Raw genomic sequence first — 18,638 nt, forward strand, 5'->3', positions numbered from 1 at the left:
CCGGGAATGGTTTATGATTTTATTTTATTTAATAAAAAAAAATATAATTCCTGATTTGGTATCCTAATCTTTTGGTTTAGTTTAATTTAGTTTTCTTATTATTGATTGATTCAGTTTAGTAACTCAATTATTTAAAAGGGTTCAATTTGGTACTTTCCGTTAAGTTGGAGTTAATCTCGTGTCCGGATAGAATACATGTTAAGTCATGAAATTTTTTAATTTTTTAATTTTAAAAAAATTATAATCAACCAGATGTCAATTTACTGTCATGTTACATGACAATTCACCGTCACGTGAGAGTAATAATAGTTGTTTTCAATTTAGTCCTCTATTTAAATTTTTGGTTCAATTTAGTGTCCCTATTTTTTAAAATGATCAAATTTTGTTCTCTCCAATTTAAGACCAAATTAGTAAATTAACTTAATTACAACTTATATCTACATGATACAATAATTTTTTTTTTAATATATACATCAAATCATTTCACCTAAATACTCAAATAATTTAATTTTTTTATATTTTTACCTTTGTAACTTTTTACACTTGAAATTTTTTATAGTTATAAAAAATAAAATAATTTGAATATTTATGTGTAGTGATTAGATGTATAAATTCAAAACAATTATTTTCACATGTATATATAAGTTAAAATTAAACTTATATACTAATTTGGTCTCAAATTGTAAAGGAGGAGATTGGATCATTTTAAAGAATTGAGGTACTGAATTAAATAAAAAATTAAAATAGATGACTAAATTGAAAACAATTATTACCAGTGCCATGTGGCATAACGATAACTTAACACATGATAATTTATAATTAAAAAAACATTAAAAATTATATGATTTGACACGTGTCTTATACGGACACGATATTATCTCCAACTTAATATAGAATACCAAATTGAATCATTTTTAAAATTGAGATACTAAATTGAACCAACCAATAATATGAGATACTAAATTGAACCAACCAATAATAAGAGGATCAAATTGAACAAAACCAAAAAATTAGGTGACCAAATAATTATTTATACAAAAAAAATTATAATCATGAAACCTCTTTCGCAAGTTGGTTTTTTATGTTGGGTTTGTCCATCAATTTACTATTTAAGATAATACTTTCAGTGAGGATTTTTAAGTCTATCATCAGTCGATATCTTGTGTGTATGGATAAATTTTTATTTTTATTATATTATTTTATATGAAAATTATAAAAGAAATTCTTTCAGGTTTAAAACATAGAAATGTAATTATGTTTTTCCGATTATAACTTTTTTACTAATTTTTTGATTGCAATATTTTATTTTGTTTTGGATTCAATATTCACTTCATAAATTGTAAATGAATAGATAAAAAAAACTAACATATAAAAATACAATGTGTTTATATATAGATATGATTAAATATTTTTTTTCTAGAAAAAAAATTGTTGTTAAAAAGGAAATGAAATTATTATAATCAGATGATGGTCTATTAATAAAATTTAACTTAGTATACAAATAGGAAAGATTCGATTAAATAGAAAATTTTGTAGATAGCTATAAATAAAAATAAAAATAAAAATTAAGTCTACAAACATAATTTTTTCGACGTCCGCAGTTTACCAATTTATATTTTCATCAAATAACAAAAATATTTTTATTTACTAAATGTCATATTATTTGGTTAAAAATATATAAAAAAATAGTCTACAAAAAAGTAAACATTTTTCTGTATAATAAGGATGTTGATAAAAAAAAAGTAGGTAAATTGAGTATTTTTAAAGAAGGAAAATACAAATTTTAAAATAAATAACGGAATCGAAAAGTAAGAAAACTTGCTATTTGTAACATGTATCACAAAAGTAATAAAAAAATTGTCTCAAAGACAAAAACCGGCACATATTTGGGCCTATTGGGGTGTCTAAAGGATTTCGGGCCTGATCCAACAGTGGGCTCATTTTCATGTGAGAAGCCCAGGACTGAACTACTACAAAACCCTACTTCTTCTCATTTTACATAGTTGTCAGCCTCTCGGAGAAAACCCTAATTCGCAGTCGCAGAGCCAAATCTGAGGTTTGTTGTCTCATTCCATTTTCATTCTTCGTTCTTCCATTGTTGATTCTTCCATAAACGTGACTTTGTTTTTCAACTTTTAGTCTCATGTGTGATTTTGCTTTGAAAAGGACAGAGATGGGTGAAGAAGCGAAGACAATTGTTCCAGAGTCCGTTCTGAAGAAGCGTAAGAGAGAAGAGGAGTGGGCTTTGGCAAAGAAACAGGCGCTCGAAGCTGCGAAGAAAAAGAGAGCCGAGAGCCGCAAACTCATCTACAACAGAGCCAAACAGTATGCGAAGGAGTACGATCAGCAGGTACACTCAGCTAATCTTCTCTTGACTTTGATGCACTAATTTTGTCTGGATTATTGCGTTTTGGTTTTCGTTCTATCTTGGTTTTGAACATTTTGTGTCTTGCGGTCCTTTTTAACAGGAGAAGGATTTGATTCGGTTGAAGCGTGAGGCAAAACTCAAAGGTGGATTTTATGTGGATCCAGAGGCTAAGCTCTTGTTTATCATTCGCATTCGTGGGTGTGTATTTGTTTTTTGTTTATTTTATCTAGTATTTTAGAATGTTCATGTTGGTCTAATGTATGCAATTGCATTTTTTAAGTATCAATGCGATGGACCCCAAGTCAAGGAAGATTCTGCAGCTGTTGCGATTGAGACAGGTATTATTTGTGTATATGTAGTTACATAATGAATCTATATGTGTATGATGCTTTGTTGTTTTCCATGCCTTGCTGTGTTTCTAAAGTGAACTTAATACTAGTAGTAGGATATTTTAGCCCAGAGGTTTTGAGTATGTTTTCTTGGAGAAGTAAGTGATCGAGAGCAATTTCAAATTAGTAGTAGTTATGGAAATCCTGTAGTTTGTGAGATTTCTTGTGTTCCAATGGTTTTATGTTTTATCATTGGACTTTGGTAGTTCTATGATATTTTGCTTATTATTTAATATTGGATTATCATAAAATAACTTTCTTTTGAGGGCAAGAAGTTGTAAAGCTTTAGATCCTCGAGTGCCTTTTATGATTGTTTTTTGTGTTGGTGCAAATTTGTTGCTACATGAGTTATATGTATTATATGACATACATTAGTGCGTTCTCAATTAGTTATACCTCATATCTTTATTCTCAATATTATGTATGAAATTCTGTGATACTTATATTTAGCTTATTGTGGAACAGATATTCAATGGTGTATTTCTCAAGGTTAACAAAGCCACCGTGAACATGCTGCACAGAGTTGAACCTTATGTTACTTATGGGTATGCGGGTTACCTTTTTATACTTTGAATATTAAGATTGGTTTTGTCTACCAACTAAATAGACTTTTGCTCTTGTTGTAGATACCCAAATCTTAAGAGTGTGAAAGAACTTATTTACAAGAGAGGGTATGGAAAACTCAACAAGCAGAGGACTGCTCTAACTGACAACGCCATCATTGAGCAGGTGTGTTGGTGTTAATTTACAATTTCGTCATTACTAATTTGTTTTAATCAATTAATTTCTGCTGACTTGTTTTGTTGACAGGCACTGGGCAAATACGGAATCATCTCAACTGAGGATCTTATCCACGAGATCATAACTGTTGGACCTCACTTTAAGGAGGCTAACAACTTCCTGTGGCCATTTAAGCTGAAGGCTCCTTTGGGTGGTTTGAAAAAGAAGAGAAACCACTATGTTGAAGGAGGTGATGCTGGAAACCGGGAGAATTACATCAATGAGCTAATCAGGAGAATGAATTGAGCTGTGGCACTGTTCAATCTTCACTAGTTGAATCATTGTTTTCTTGTTGGCTTAGATCAAGACAATTTTCGTATCTGAAATTTTGAGAATAGCACATTTTATGACTTTGGAAAATCTTTTTATAAGTTTGAATGTTTTTCGTTTTAAGTATGCTTGGTATTTTTAATTCTAAATATTCCTATTCATATGCACATGCGTACTTGAGATTTCTGTTCTGCTCTATCTATGATAGGCCGTGTTTGAATTTGAGATAGTAAGTTGAGCTCCTCATTCTTAGTTTTCTTAGTAGGTCTATTCACGTAACTCGATTAAACCGTGTTTGAATTTGAGATAGTAAGTTGAGTTCCTCATTCTTAGTTTTCTTAGTAGGTCTATTCACGTAACTCGACGTTAATTTGGATTTAACGTAACAAAACTATATTTAGTATTTTAACAGTTTTTTTTACTTGATTTTTTAGTTTTTATGTACTCTAAATATTCCGGTGTTTTGCGTTATATATTGTATTTTATATAAAATTATTTTTCATAGGACTTTATTTAATGTGTGAAGTTTTGAATGACAACTCCTTAGTATTTTTTTTCTTATTTTATTTACAGCGGATTAGAAATTTAATTAAAATATACTAACGCTTATTATAGCCTGGTGTTTGGGTGAAATAAGAGCTAATTATCCTTACATTTTCCCCATGATGTTGTAGCTAGTGTCAAAGGGGTGAAATCTAGCTACATGTCGAAATTGCAGCGACGAATGTATTATTATTTTATCTAAAATCTCTTGTCACTAAGACAAGATATGTGAAATGTCTAATTTTAAGGCAAAGATCAAGAAACGTGAAATGTCTAATTTTAAGGCAAAAATCAAGAAACTCTCACTATTTTTAAACAACTTTTTGGAATTAGATTGTCTTTTCACATTTTTTACGGATATAAAAACTCTTGAAAAAGTTATATTCGATTGTCACCTACCTTATAGGAGAAATTCGTAGTCTATGAAAATGTTGTAGACAAATTCGTAGTCTATGAAAATGTTGTAGACTTTGTAGTAAATTGCTTACTAATATTTTGATATTTTATGGTTAATATTGAAGTTACTAATTGATATTTTGAAGACTTCTTTTATCATGTTAGGTTTTGTTATGATGCCTAGTCGATGAAGGCATCTCAAATCAGTGTATTATATTAAGCATCTTGGTATCCTAAGATGATGTTTGATCTGATCACGCTAGTTTGCTAGTTGGCTTTATTTGTTGGTCTTCTGGTGACTTGAAGAATGGCCGTCTGATTTGACTAGCAATAGCTTTATTGTCCAAATTTGCAAATTCTGTTTTATTCTTTCTAAAGTTATTATTTTTGTAAATTCTAGGGTTTTAGGGACATTATTTTCGTATAGATAGTAAGTGCCATTTCGACTAAGATTAATCGAAGGTTTAAAAACACTGGTTCACCTTAAGTTGGACCTATAGATTATTCAGAAACTTATTTGATCGGATTAGCCCAAATAAAGGAGCACTTTCTTTTTTCATTGTTATCGTGTCGGTCTTGTAATAATTCAGTCTTATGGTGAACTACCTTACTAATAATTTCTCATAACCAAGAGATACATCGAAGTTCAGTTTGGCCCCCAACATGTGCTACCGAGATGGCAGTTGTATCCTATTCTTTTGTATTTATCCTAAGCAAGCAAACTACTCTCACCAGGCCAGCCAAGTGTCAAGCTGCCAGAAAGATCATCACAATACCTCGATGTAGTAATAGGAACACTCATGGTTTGTCTGTCTAAGGCAAAGGCTATGCTACCATTCAAATGAAATTTCATGCAACCAACTTTCTCCACCATCATTCTTACTACATTCTTAATTATTAACTAAAGACTCACCATATTATAACACTAATTGATTAAACAGTGGCATATATAATATTATGATATTGACATTAATTGATTAAACACTCGCCATATTATAACACAAAATAAATTTCAACTAATAATAAAGGGTCAAAAATAATATATTAAAGAATGCGTTAATAACATACCTCAATTACTTTTTACTAAGAACTATGAAACTTGCTGCGAGTGACAGAAACCGCGGAACACAAAAATGTTACCGTTTCTACTTACTCATTGAACACTAATGTATATTACATGCCTTGTGGTCTTTCAGATTCGAGGTTGCTTACTTGTGCACTAATGTATCAAGAGTTCTCCAACTTGAGGCATGTAACTCAGCAACATCCTTCAGAACTATTTGATAGAGCCAAATCAATTTTTCATAAATACTTTTTGATGATATAAATGAATAAGAATAGGGTGTCGAATTTATTGAATCTCTGTTGGAGGATTGTGGGCCTCGATATCAACATGCCGAATACCCGGCACAAGATTCTGGATCTCCTTCTCTAACCTATCTACTTCACTTCCTAAAGCTGTAACTACTTCCTCACCTGTCACATCTTACAACTGTAAGCATGCAATTACTTCATCAGTAAGACTATAAATATCAAGTTTACTGGTGCATACCATAATCTGACATAATATTCATCAGGGCAGTGTCATCCTTCTTCTTTGCAGCTTCACGAAACTGTCAATAAACTTGGCTGTTATGAAACTCATATATCTAAAGATTATAAACCACACAATGACAGGGAAACCGCACGATAGAACTATTGTTGAATGATTCAGAAAGCTGCAAGGGGGAGGTAACCTATACTAGTCATGCCCAAAGAGCCAGAACACATAATTGTTTTAAATGTGAACTAATGCCCTAGGATAGTTTTCTTTTCATGTAGGGTAAGAGCAAAAACATTCTTGTTTTGCTAGCATGTAATACAAAGCAGCAGAACACAGCAGTATATTCTCAGAGGTTTTATATGATCATTATAAAAGCATATCTACCTGTCTTGCCCACTCTCCACGTCCAGTCCGTTTAAGATAATTTTGCACCACCATCTCTCCGTTAAAATCTGTTTTAACAAGAATGATCAGATTAACATCATCATTCTTAATTATTAATATTAACTGAATTGACATGCTTATGATTTGAATTCATTATATAGAAATCTCCAATTTCAAGTCTGTTTGTTTGTGCTATTAATTTAAAAAGTAATATTTTTTCTAATTATAAATAGATAAATACTTGATTAAATTAGTTTTGGAAGTAAAGAAAAAAAATATCCTCAAAGGCAGTTTTAATGCCTTCGTCATAAATTATAAAGAGTAGCTTTCGAAAAAAGCTACACCATAAAAGCTTTTTTCCCCATCAAAGTGTAATCTTACCCTGCAGTTTTGACTTATAGATAGCAACAATAGAAACATTGAGAGCACATAAATAGCAGGATATATATGTTGAATCCGAGAAGGCTGAGATGAAATGGAGTAGAATAGAACATAATGGAATGAAAAATCCATTGCATTGTTGGGACTTCTGATATCTTACGATGGAATGAAACAAAATTTCCATTGCATCTCATTCTTCCCAAATTAAGAAGAAAAAGGAAGGTAAACAATGGGATAAAGTCCAAACTAATTTCTATTGTATTCCAATGTCATTTTACCAACCCAAACAAAGGACCATAATGCCACTATATTTCATTTCCCTCCTCTCCATCAACCCAAACATACATGTCAATAGCTGTCGAGTCGAGACCATGCATGGTAAATTTTCTTTGAAAAGTTAAATAAATATAATAAATTATTTTAACATATCATTCAATTAAAAAAGTGCCTTTTCATTTTACAAAAAAACACAAAGAGGCCATATTTTAAACATAGGATTTTTAGAATTATATCCCACAATTATTTTTTGATGCAAGAAATCACAACCTAAAACACAAAAAATAGCAACAAAGTTGAGAAAGGTAACCTATTTCTGCTTTAAATCTGAAGAATCCAGGTCCAATAACTTCACTTTTGCAATCATAGAGGGAATCCACAACCTGATGCACAAAAGTTAACTTAGTCAAATGAATGATATAAAGTTATTATGTGATTCCAGTAGAAACTAGGAAAAATCTTGTACCGGGTCATTTTTCAAGAAATGAAGTACTTTCTCCATATCATGGTCATCCATAGCTCTACCAATCAAAGCATGTCGGTTTCTCTGGATAAGAAATATGGCTACCTGCATGGTTAATGCAGCATGGAATTAAAATAAAACAGATACCACTCCTAATGCCTGTGGAATTTTTGCTGATTTCTGAGCCCTTTTTACCATTCCAAGTAAGTTGCCAACTACAATGGAACCTATGGGATCATAAATGGCATTTCCAGTAACATTAACTGCAACCAATGATGCCCCAGCAATTAAAAGGCCAGTGACTGCAGCACCATCCTGCATATTTTGCCACCATATATGAGAATGATAAACCAGACAAATTTTAAATTTTTTAATAGAGGGGTTTTAAGAGAGAAATATGCAACTCCTTTCAGGAATACAAGATTTAAGTCGCTCTTCCCAGTTTCTTTTTCTGATGCAAAAAGACAACAAAGATAGATACTCTTTAACATGACCCTTGGGTTGAATAAAAGTTGAAGTTCCATTTAATAAATAAAAACATACCAAGTTTCAAAATAGCTGTTTCTGAGCACAAATGCAGCCAAATATGTAAGGAAAAAAGCAATGCAATCTATCCAGAATCTTATTTCTAAAAGTGAGCCCCCTCCCCCCTTAAAACAAGATCCATCAGCCATTCTTGTTTAAACCAAATACACCTGAACATGCTTGGGAACTAAATATGAGTAAGTACAACATGTTATCACCTCTGTCATAACAGCTACCGATGTAGGATCATGGCCACGCCAAATATAGTCTCTTAATTTCATTCCTTCTGAGGCTGCACCTTTCTTAACAGCTTGTATGGCGACAACAAGTGAAGCACCTAACAAAAAATGCCCATTGAAAAAGGAAAGGACAGAAATAGACAAAGGAGAATAGTGCACCCAGATTGAATTGCAGACAGCATACCTTCAATGACAAATGAACCACATATAACCAAAGCTGCATATTGCATATTCTCAGGGGGCTGAAAAAGAAAGTCACAAAAGTCAATAACTTAAATAAGAGATAATTCACAGAAGAATAAAACAAGCAAACTGACTAGTACGTATAATGAAAGTTGAATTTTCTATTTTAAATATCCAATTTGGCTAAATACCTGTGCAATCCACAAGTTCTGAACTCCATTAACAACTGTGGCACCGGAACCAAGACAAAATATCCCGACAGCAGATATTAAGGACCAAACAAATCTTTCCTTGGAATAGCCATAACTACAGAAATAGAAGAGACAAACATCCATTTAACACACCGATAAAAATCCAAATCAAAGCCCATGAAATACAAATGAATGGCACAGTAAACTATCATATTTTCAGTCTAGCTAGATTTTGCACCATTAGTGATTGAAGGATTGTTCGCAGAAACCATATTAAACTGCTAACCAATAACCACAAACTCATATTTCATCAATTACATGCACAATAGTTCCTGAATCATAGAGCATGTATGTGAAGACAATGCATACTCAATATCAGAAATAATCTCCATATTGAGTACAAAACAAACAAATAAATAAGGAGGCAGTGGCGACAAATATAATCAACAGTATTTAACTCACGGATGAATAGCATCCGGTGCACGTCTTGAGCTACTCAGACCATAAGCAAGTAGCGCCTACAAAATAAGTTATTAAGAACACATCAGATTGTCGTTTTTTTAAGCATCACACACACTCCAATGTGAAACTCCCTTGGCCATGTTTCAATACGTTTCTCCATATGAAGAAAAAAAAAAACTGAACAAGTTTTTCTCGTAATCATCCATAGACTAATAAGCAAAAATGATGTTTATAACAAAAACCATACCTGGTTTGCAAAATCGGCAACTGAGTGGACGACTTCAGCTAACATAACATGACTAGAGGAAGCTAACCATACTCCAAACTTGAGTGAAAAAACAAGAAAGTTACACCACAATGCAGTTTTAACAGCTCGCTGACTGCAGTAACACAACGAACAGAATCAAGTGCGGCCAAATTAGGGAAGCATTACCGTGACAAACTAAATGAAATTAAAAACAATTAAATAAACCAAAGGAACCTGTGGCGATCGTTGAATTCGATCTTCTGAGCTGCTTTAGCTCTGGTGAAGAAACCTAGAAAAGCAGAAAAACGTGAACGAACGAAATAATTCATATAAGATAAGATAACGAAACTATGAAAAGTACAATGACAAGAGAAGTAAACATACTGCGATGACAGGGAAAGCGATGATCATTGAAGGCGAGAAGAACAAACTGTTTTGGTTTCGAAGGATGCGGAAATGAAGGAACGACAGGCGGCGGATGGTGGTCCGGTTTCGCGAATACGACGGAGAGGGAACGGTAGGCGGCGGCGTGGTAGTGGCAGCGGCGGAAGCGGGAGCGAAGGAGATTGTAGGATGTTCGCATTAATTCACAATGATTGATGGAACCCAGCGCAGTGGCAGTGAACGATGATCGAATTTCGAAACTAATTATGGCAAAATGAAAATGAAAATGAAACGAAACTAGGGCTTTAAGCTACTGTATCATTATCTAGTGTTGTTGCGTGTGAATGAGAAGTGAATTAGCACAATGAAGTGAAGGAGAAGAAGAAGGAACAAAAATGTTCTTGCGCCAATTATTTATAGCTCTTCTTCTTCTCTCCGTTTTCAACTACTGCAACTCTGAAACGAACACACCATCACACCCAAATCAGTGTTTTCTTCATAACAAGTTTTTTGGGGAAAGGTTTTTCAGTTCGGGTAAAGAGTAACTTTAATTCTGAAAAATATACAGCATTATCATTTAGGTTATTAGAATTAAAAAAACTATGTAATTTTTCTATGCTTAAATTTAGTTACTTACTATTACTATTTTAGTTTTAACCTTTTCTTTTTACATGACATTTTCATATCTACTCAATTTGAATTAATTTTATTTTAAATTGATTTTTTTAGTACGAGAAATTAAACTTAATAACTTTTATTTTTTAATTGAATAAAATGCAATAAGTAATAGTTAAACAGTAATAAAACAAATAATTGAAATATTAAATAATTATTAAAAAATAAAAATATTAGCATTGATAAAATTTTATGGTTATGTGCATAAATAACATTAATTGATATTGCTTTTTATTGAAGTTCATTACAATTATTTTACGTCGGATTAAGTAATTTTAGGACATTGATTCCAATAAAATATGTTTAATTAATAATTCGAATCAAGTGATTAATATTTCTAAATAAAGTAAATTGAATCTTTAATTGACGTTTTAGAAAAATATTTATCAGTTTACGAATTAATATAAAAGTAACAGCTAAAAATGAGAACGATAAATTCCGAAGACAAGGATAACAGTAGTCTTATCATGGAAAATGAGATTTTGACAAAAAAATGTTTTGACAAATTTGACAAACTTTTTATAAATAGGATTAAAATAATTTTATTTTAATTTTTTAATAAAAAATCATAATAAAAATAGTAATTTTTTTATCATATTTAATAGTTAGTCAAATTTTGTTACAAAAAAAGTTGTTAATGTGTTATTTTTCTCTTATCATAACATAAAAAAATTTGTAATAGGAGAATTATGTAAGGCCCATTAAAGTTTGGCTAGACATTTCTGTCCTAAAGTTAAGGGTTGTCCTCTTGTGTTTGGGCCTAGGGCTGACCCAATTGATAAAACTCTCTTCAGGTTGTCCTAACTCGCACTTCCGACTCTTGCAGAAAACTCAGCAGTCGTCACCTCTCCTTTCCGCACCAAACGCTCTGCTAGGGTTCGTCCTAAGGTTCACTTGAGCTAACTTCAAATCCAGTTCCTACTCCACGTAAGTCACTCCTCAGCTCATGCTTCTTATTTTCATGGTCTGTGTTCACTGTTACCGTTAGGGTTTGATAATAACCCGCCCCTTCCCTCTGTTTTACTGTTCGTTCCAGCCTGCTGACCATCCTAGGAACAGTTTTGCTTTCTGTGTGCGGGTCGAAGCGTTCCGCTAGCTTGATTTCCAGGTACGGGAAGTTAGGATTTCGAGTTTTGTTGCTTGTGGCTTGGTCTTGAGCTTGCTGATTGTGTGTATGGATAAATTACTGTTTTGGTGCGTGTGGTGCTTGATTTTTGCTTTGTTGAATTGGAAAAAACGCATATGTTGCAAGTGAATCAGGGCGAGGACTGTTAATCTCGCCCAGGCGAGTCGGACTCGCCTAAACGAGTCTGACGAAGGCTCTCCCACACCAGTTTGCGCAAAAGGTCGCCTAGGCGACCCACTCAAATTTTTGAGCGAGCAAACAACTCGCCCTGTTCCATTTTGAGCCCTCGCCTAGGCGGGTCCCCCTCCGCCTAGGCGAGGGCTCAAAATGGAACAGGACAGCAACGCGGGATCTCGCTTAGGCGAGACCCCTCTCGCCTAGGCGAGTTGTTTGCTCGCTCAAAAATTTGAGCGGGTCGCCTGGGCGACCTTTCGCGCAAACTGGTGTGGGAGAGCCTTCGTCAGACTCGCTTAGGCGAGTCCGACTCGCCTGGGCGAGATTAATAGTCCTCGCCCTGATTCACCTGCAACATATGCGTTTTTTCCAATTCAACAAAGCAAAAATCAAGCACCACACGCACCAGAACAGTAATTTATCCATACACACAATCAGCAAGCTCAAGACCAAGCCACAAGCAACAAAACTCGAAACCCTAACTTCCCGTACCTGGAAATCAAGCTAGCGGAACGCTCCGACCCGCAAACAGAAAGCAAAACTGTTCCTAGGATGGTCAGCAGGCTGGAATGAACGGTAAAACAGAGGGAAGGGGCGGGTTATTATCAAACCCTAACGGTAACAGTGAACACAAACCATGAAAATAAGAAGCATGAGCTGAGGAGTGACTTACGTGGAGTAGGAACTGGATTTGAAGTTAGCTCAAGTGAACCTTAGGACGAACCCTAGCAGAGCGTTTAGTGCGGAAAGGAGAGGTGACGGCTGCTGAGTTTTCTGCAAGAGTGGGAAGTGCGAGTTAGGGCAACCTGAAGAGTGTTTTATCAATTGGGCCAGCCTTAGGCCCAAACACAAGAGGGCAGCCCTTAACTTTAGGGCAGAAATGGCCAGCCAAACTTTAATGGGCCTTACATACTCCCCAACAACAAAAATTTTCGACCTCAAAAATAAAGACTCACCTAGTAAAAAGATGTGGATGTGATTTCCTCATATCCTCCTCTAACTCCCAAATTGAGTCACCCGTCCTCCACCTTGCTATCCTCTAAAGCGATGGGTGGTACTTCCACCGTGAGATCCTCTCTGATCTGTATATCCTCAGCTTCCAATACGTGGGCCGGATTGAATACATACTTCCTCAGCTGTGACACATGAAACACCAGATGAAGGTTCGCCAACTACGGGGGTAAAGCCATCTCATAAGCCACCGGTCCAATCCTTCTCGTGATCTGATATGGGCCAAGAAATTTAGGAGAAAGTTTCCTTGAGCGGAGAGCCCTTCCCACACCAGTGGTTCGGGTCACCCTCAAGAACACATGATCGCCGGCTGCGAACTCTAAGGGCCTCCTCCTACTGCCTGCATAGGCCTTCTGCCTACTCTAAGAAGCCTGCATCCTATCTCTCACCATTCTCACCTTCTCGGTGGTCTGCTCTAACAACTCCGGTCTAACCAACACCGTTTCTCCATCCTGATACCAGCAAAGAGGAGTCCTACACCTCCTGCCATAAAGAGCCTCGTATGGCGCCATGTCAATGCTCGCATGAAAGCTGTTGTTGTAGGTAAACTCGATCAAGGGCAACACCTCATCCCAAGCCCCCAGATGATCCAATATGAAAGTCCTAACCAAATCCTCTAATGACTGAATCGTTCTCTCAGACTGGCCATCGGTCTGATGGTGATAAGCCGAGCTCATAGTCAACTTGGTCCCTAAGGCTTCCTGCAAGGTTTGCCAGAACTGGGATGTAAACCGTGGGTCCCTGTCGGAAACTATGCTCGAAGGTACTCCATGCAACCTCACAATCTCCTTAACATATAGCTGGGCCAACTTGGCCATGGACATCCTTAAGTTCATTGCCAAGAAGTGGGCACTCTTGGTCAATCGATCCACTATCACCCACATGGTGTCATGTCCCCTAAAAGTTCATGGAAGATGAGTCAAAGTCCATGGAGATGTTGTCCCATTTACACACGGGTATCTCCAAAGGCTGTAGAATTCTCCCGGGTCTCTGGTGCTCCACCTTCGCCTTTTGACAAGTCAGACAGGCGGATACAAACTGTGCCACATCCTTCTTCATTCCCTGCCACCAGAAGTTTTCCTTGAGATCCTAGTACATCTTAGTCATGCCAGGGTGTAGACTAAGACGACTCTTGTGTCCTTCCTCCAGAATTAACTTCTTCACCTCAACATCATCAGGTACACATACCCTACCCTGAAACCGCAATATACCATCATCACCCAAAGTAAAATCTCTCACCTCATCTGACTCGAGCTGTTCTTTAACTCTGTTCAGACCGGCATCCAACAACTGCCTCTCTCTGATCGAGTCCAAGAAGTCACTAGATATAGTAAGGGTACTACACCTAATGGACTCGGACCCTAACTCCACCTATATCCTCATGTCTCTGAACTTCTCTAGTAGTTCTACCTCTTTTATCATGAGATGTGTCGTGTGCACCGTCTTCCTACTCAGAGCATCTGCCACCACATTTGCCTTCCCTGGATGATATAGAAGCTCAAAGTCATAATCCTTCAAAAATTCCATCCATCTTCTCTGTCTTATGTTCAGCTCCTTCTGGTCAAACAATTACTTGAGGCTCTTATGATCGCTGAACACTTGGAACTGAGCACCATAAAGATAGTGCCTCCAGATTTTCAAGGCAAAAACTATAGCCGCCAACTCCAGGTCATGAGTGGGATAGTTGCGCTCATGCACCTTAAGCTGTCTCGAGGCATACGCCACCGCCTTTTTTTCTTGCATCAAAACACAACCAAGTCCAAGATGAGAGGCGTCACAAAAGACCTCAAAAGGCTTCCCCACGTCTGGGATCACTAATATTGGGGCACTGGCCAGTCTCCTCTTCAGTTCCTGGAAACTCTCCTCACACTTATCCGTCCAGGTGAAGGGTTGGTCCTTCCGGGTAAGCAAGGTCAAAGGTGCCACTATCTTGGAGAATCCCTCTATGAACCTCCTATAGTAGCCTGCTAACCCCACAAAGCTCCTAATCTCTGTGGCCGACTTAGGGCTTTCCCACTTTATCACTACCTCGACCTTTGTTGGGTCCACCGCAATCCCCTGAGCAGATATTACATGCCCCAAGAACTGAACCTTATCCATCCAGAACTCACACTTAGACAACTTGGCGTACAACTGTTTCTCTCTCAAAACACCAAGCACCAACCTCAGGTGTTCTGCATGTTCCTTCTGAGTCCTAGAGTAGATAAGGATGTCGTATATGAAGACCACGACAAACTTATCTAGGAAGGACCGGAAGATCATGTTCATGTAGTCCATGAACACTGTCGGAGTGTTGGTCACGCCAAATGGCATAACCACATACTCATAGTGGCCATATCTGGATCTGAAGGCTGTCTTCTGCACATCATCAGCCTTCACTAAAATCTGGTGGTAACCCGATCTTAGATCTATCTTCGAGAATACCGATGACCCATGTAGCTGGTCCATCAAGTCGTCGATTCTCGGGAGCGGATACTTATTCTTGATCGTCATCTTGTTCAGTTGCCTATAGTCCACACACAAGCGCGAACTCCCATCTTTCTTCTTTACTAACAACACTGGTGCTCCCCACGGCGAAGTACTGGATCGAATAAACTGCTTCTCCATCAGCTCTTCTATCTGTTTCTTGAGTTCCACTAACTCTGCCGAAGCCATGCGTTATGGAGCCATCGATACCGGACCCGTCCCTAGTACCAGGTCGATAAAGAACTCCACTTCTCTACTGGGAGGCAACCCTGGTACTTCATCCAGAAATACGTCTTCAAACTCATGTACCACAGGTATGACTGATGGTCTCTCTCTCTCTCTCCCACCTCCATACGAGCGAAGATTATGAAGCACTGCGCGCCACTCTGAATCTCCCTCATCGCCCCCTGAGGGGACACCAACTCGAGCTCCTCTAAATCGGGAAACAACAACCTCTTCTCCCGGCAGTCTATAAGGACGCGATTGGCAGAGAGCCAATCCATCCCTAAGATCACTTCCAAGTCTTGCAGATTCACCTTGTACCTGCGTCCCTCTACCTCCACTGGACACCTAGCACACAAAGACGACGTCGTGACCAATCCCGACGCCGGAGTAGACACTGCAAGCTCGCACTGTAGCTCGCATACTGGCAAACCCAGACGTTTCACACAATTATCTGACACAAAGGAGTGTGTCGCTCCAGAGTCATATAACACACAGCAAGACACACTAGCTATCAAGCAACAACCCATAACCAAGTTACCAGAACCAGTCGCCTATGCTTCTATCTTAACATACACCCTGCCTGTCGCCTGAGGCCTGTTGCCTTTGTCCCTCCTTTGATGCTGATGGGGAGTCTGAACTGGAAGGCATGTTGCTGCCCTGGCAAGGTTGGGACAATCCTTCCCAAAGTGGCCTTCCTTGCCACAATTGTTGCACCGACGGTAACCCTCCATACGCGGGCAGGCACTCCTCAGATGAGGGCCCCCACATATATAGCACTGCACTCGACCCTGCTGGGGAGGAAGACCCCTAGACCCCTGAGGCTGATGAGGAGGTCTGTCATACGTTCTCCTCCGCTCATCTTGTCTGGGCTTGGACCCAGATGGTCCACCAATCTTCTGAGGCCGCTGACCCTCTACCTCATTCTTCATCTTCTCCATTACCCTGGTCTTCTCCACCAGAGCGGCAAAATCCTTGATGGACAAGGGTGCCACCATCAAGCGAATGTCACCGCGGAGTCCATTCTCGAACTTGCGACATCTCCACTCCTCATCGAGTGGCAAGGTGTAGAAACGGCTGAGATGCTTGAACTTCTCAGCATAATCAGCTACTGACTTCCCTCCCTGTGTGAGCTGGAGGAATTCCACCTCCTTGGCGTATCTGTCGCTGTCAGGGAAATACTCTGAGAGGAACTTTCCCTGGAAGGCCTCCCAAGTGACTGGCTCTCCCCTCTCCTCCATGATAGATTTGGTGCTGGTCCACCAATGTTCGACCTCCCTAATGAGCATGTACACTGTGAAAGCCAACCTGTTCTCCGCTGGACATGTTTTTGCATCAAAGATCCTCTCTAGATCCTTCAACCACTGATCTGTTGTGTCAGGGCTCGTCTTCTCGTTGAACTTCACGGGATGGTGTTTCAGGAAGTCTTCCAGACTCCACTCCCTGACTGGTGGTCGTGGCTCAGGGCCAAACACAGGGGCAGCCGCCCTGTTCTCCTCCAGCTGGCGGAGGGCTTCCATATGCTGCCGATGAGCATCCTCGGCAGCCACCCTTGCAGCTTCCATTTGCTGCATCACCAACTGCTGCTGCTCTAGCGACGCTGCATAGATGCCTCGTGCTGCTGCATCATCGTTGTACTTTGCTGCGTCATGGCAGCTACCATTGCCTCGATAGCCCTGGCGATATCGAGCACGTCACCCTGGGACGATTGCGAAGTCCTACGAGGAGGTGCCATAGTTCACTAGCACACAGAAAATCACTTGGTTAGGCTTGATAAAGGCAAGAATTTTAACTAAGTACTCAGAGACACACAGAGAAAGCTAAGCGGATACCCAAGTCCACAGACCTAAGGAATGACCGTTCTGATACCATAAATATAACGCCCCATTTAATTTAAAGCGCAAAATTAAAGGAAACGTCACACAGAGATAACAATGTAGCGTAGTCTTGGGGTCCTTAACACAACCTCTACAAACCGAGCACACCACGATGCCAAGGGAACACCAAATAAAGTCTAACAAAAGAGAAATGGGTAGCAAGGCGTAAACAATACATAGGCCATAGCCCTAACGAAAATCATGAAGGAAAGAAATATAAAATCCAGCCCCGATGGCTAAGCAGCGGAATCGCCATTTCCTTGTTGACCGTGGGAATCTCGCCCATCTGCTCCCATCAATTAGATTGATGATCATCGCAAGAAAGAACAGCCACATACAATACAACCATACAAAAAAACGGGTAAGCTAGAGCCAATAACATATGCATCATACAGTCAATTATATTTTCTTCATCCCATACCCACACAACAACCAAGAATGTCATGACTCTTCATTCAATACACTATGACTCAACTTGACTCATCCGGATACGTATAACCTGGTCGGATTCAGCGGATGCCCGCACTTGTGGTGGATACCTCTGCTCACCCCCGAGCTGCTCACCCCCGAGCAAAGTGTTACAAGTGTTACGATGGATCAATTTTCCCTCACCACAAGGTTAGCCCTTAATGAATTTCAGGCCTCCTGCTACTCTCACCACAGGAGTCAGTCCGCTCTAAGTGAGACTAACTGGCTCCTTAGAGTGTCGGGATGCAACCTTAACTTGAATCCTTACCTAGTTATACAGATGGGGCACCACCATGGACACCCACTAACAGGGGCCATGGAATTACGTCCCGACCACTAAAGCGCGAGCGAGACCCCTCAACTTGAGCGAGGTGCTGGGCGAGACAGTGCTATGATTGGATGGTTGTTTGTTTCTGGATGATCTGTTTTGGTTGGGTATGAATGTATGATGAGGGACATGTATATAATGGAGTATGATGTATACGTAGCATGATTCATGAATTATAAATGATGGGTTTGGTATGAAAGTTGGCATGTGAACTAAGTTAATTGGTCATTGTTAAAGTGGCATGAAAATGTGATGAATGGAAATCCT

The 18,638-nt window shown here is 38.3% G+C and overlaps 4 protein-coding genes across 5 annotated transcripts; 1 reads left to right on the forward strand and 3 right to left on the reverse strand.

Annotated features, from left to right (window-relative positions):
- Positions 1 to 1,914: 1,914 nt before the first annotated feature.
- Positions 1,915 to 3,930, forward strand: LOC114195289 (large ribosomal subunit protein uL30w). Of its 2 annotated transcripts, none has more exons than XM_028085707.2 (7): positions 1,915 to 2,056; positions 2,167 to 2,350; positions 2,469 to 2,566; positions 2,649 to 2,706; positions 3,223 to 3,302; positions 3,384 to 3,486; positions 3,568 to 3,930. In XM_028085707.2, the coding sequence occupies exons 2-7, from the start codon at positions 2,174 to 2,176 to the stop codon at positions 3,781 to 3,783; spliced, it is 732 nt and encodes a 243-aa protein (XP_027941508.1). In that variant the 5' UTR covers positions 1,915 to 2,056; positions 2,167 to 2,173; the 3' UTR covers positions 3,784 to 3,930. The 2 variants fall into 2 exon arrangements, with proteins under 2 accessions (XP_027941508.1, XP_027941509.1); XM_028085708.2 differs by having other exon boundaries at positions 1,941 to 2,056; positions 2,172 to 2,350.
- Positions 3,931 to 5,769: 1,839 nt separating this feature from the next.
- LOC114193081 (Cation efflux family protein) lies at positions 5,770 to 10,548 on the reverse strand. Its single transcript, XM_028082777.2, has 13 exons — positions 10,025 to 10,548; positions 9,875 to 9,929; positions 9,641 to 9,773; positions 9,394 to 9,449; positions 8,932 to 9,046; positions 8,742 to 8,799; positions 8,537 to 8,655; positions 7,989 to 8,108; positions 7,797 to 7,898; positions 7,641 to 7,713; positions 6,674 to 6,741; positions 6,299 to 6,359; positions 5,770 to 6,222 (listed from the first exon to the last, which is right to left on the reverse strand). The coding sequence occupies exons 1-13, from the start codon at positions 10,221 to 10,223 to the stop codon at positions 6,098 to 6,100; spliced, it is 1,284 nt and encodes a 427-aa protein (XP_027938578.1). The 5' UTR covers positions 10,224 to 10,548; the 3' UTR covers positions 5,770 to 6,097.
- A 5,149-nt stretch (positions 10,549 to 15,697) lies between these two features.
- Positions 15,698 to 16,228, reverse strand: LOC114195082 (uncharacterized). Its single transcript, XM_028085477.1, has one exon. It carries the CDS (start codon positions 16,226 to 16,228, stop codon positions 15,698 to 15,700), a length of 531 nt encoding a protein of 176 aa, XP_027941278.1.
- A 24-nt stretch (positions 16,229 to 16,252) lies between these two features.
- Positions 16,253 to 17,263, reverse strand: LOC114195083 (uncharacterized). The gene has a single exon (XM_085665978.1). It carries the CDS (start codon positions 17,261 to 17,263, stop codon positions 16,253 to 16,255), a length of 1,011 nt encoding a protein of 336 aa, XP_085522104.1.
- Positions 17,264 to 18,638: the final 1,375 nt, after the last annotated feature.

The sequence above is a fragment of the Vigna unguiculata genome, chromosome 8, assembly GCF_037176805.1.
Source record: "Vigna unguiculata cultivar grain cowpea cultivar isolate G323 ecotype 2 chromosome 8, ASM3717680v1, whole genome shotgun sequence".
Classification (NCBI taxonomy): domain Eukaryota; kingdom Viridiplantae; phylum Streptophyta; class Magnoliopsida; order Fabales; family Fabaceae; genus Vigna; species Vigna unguiculata.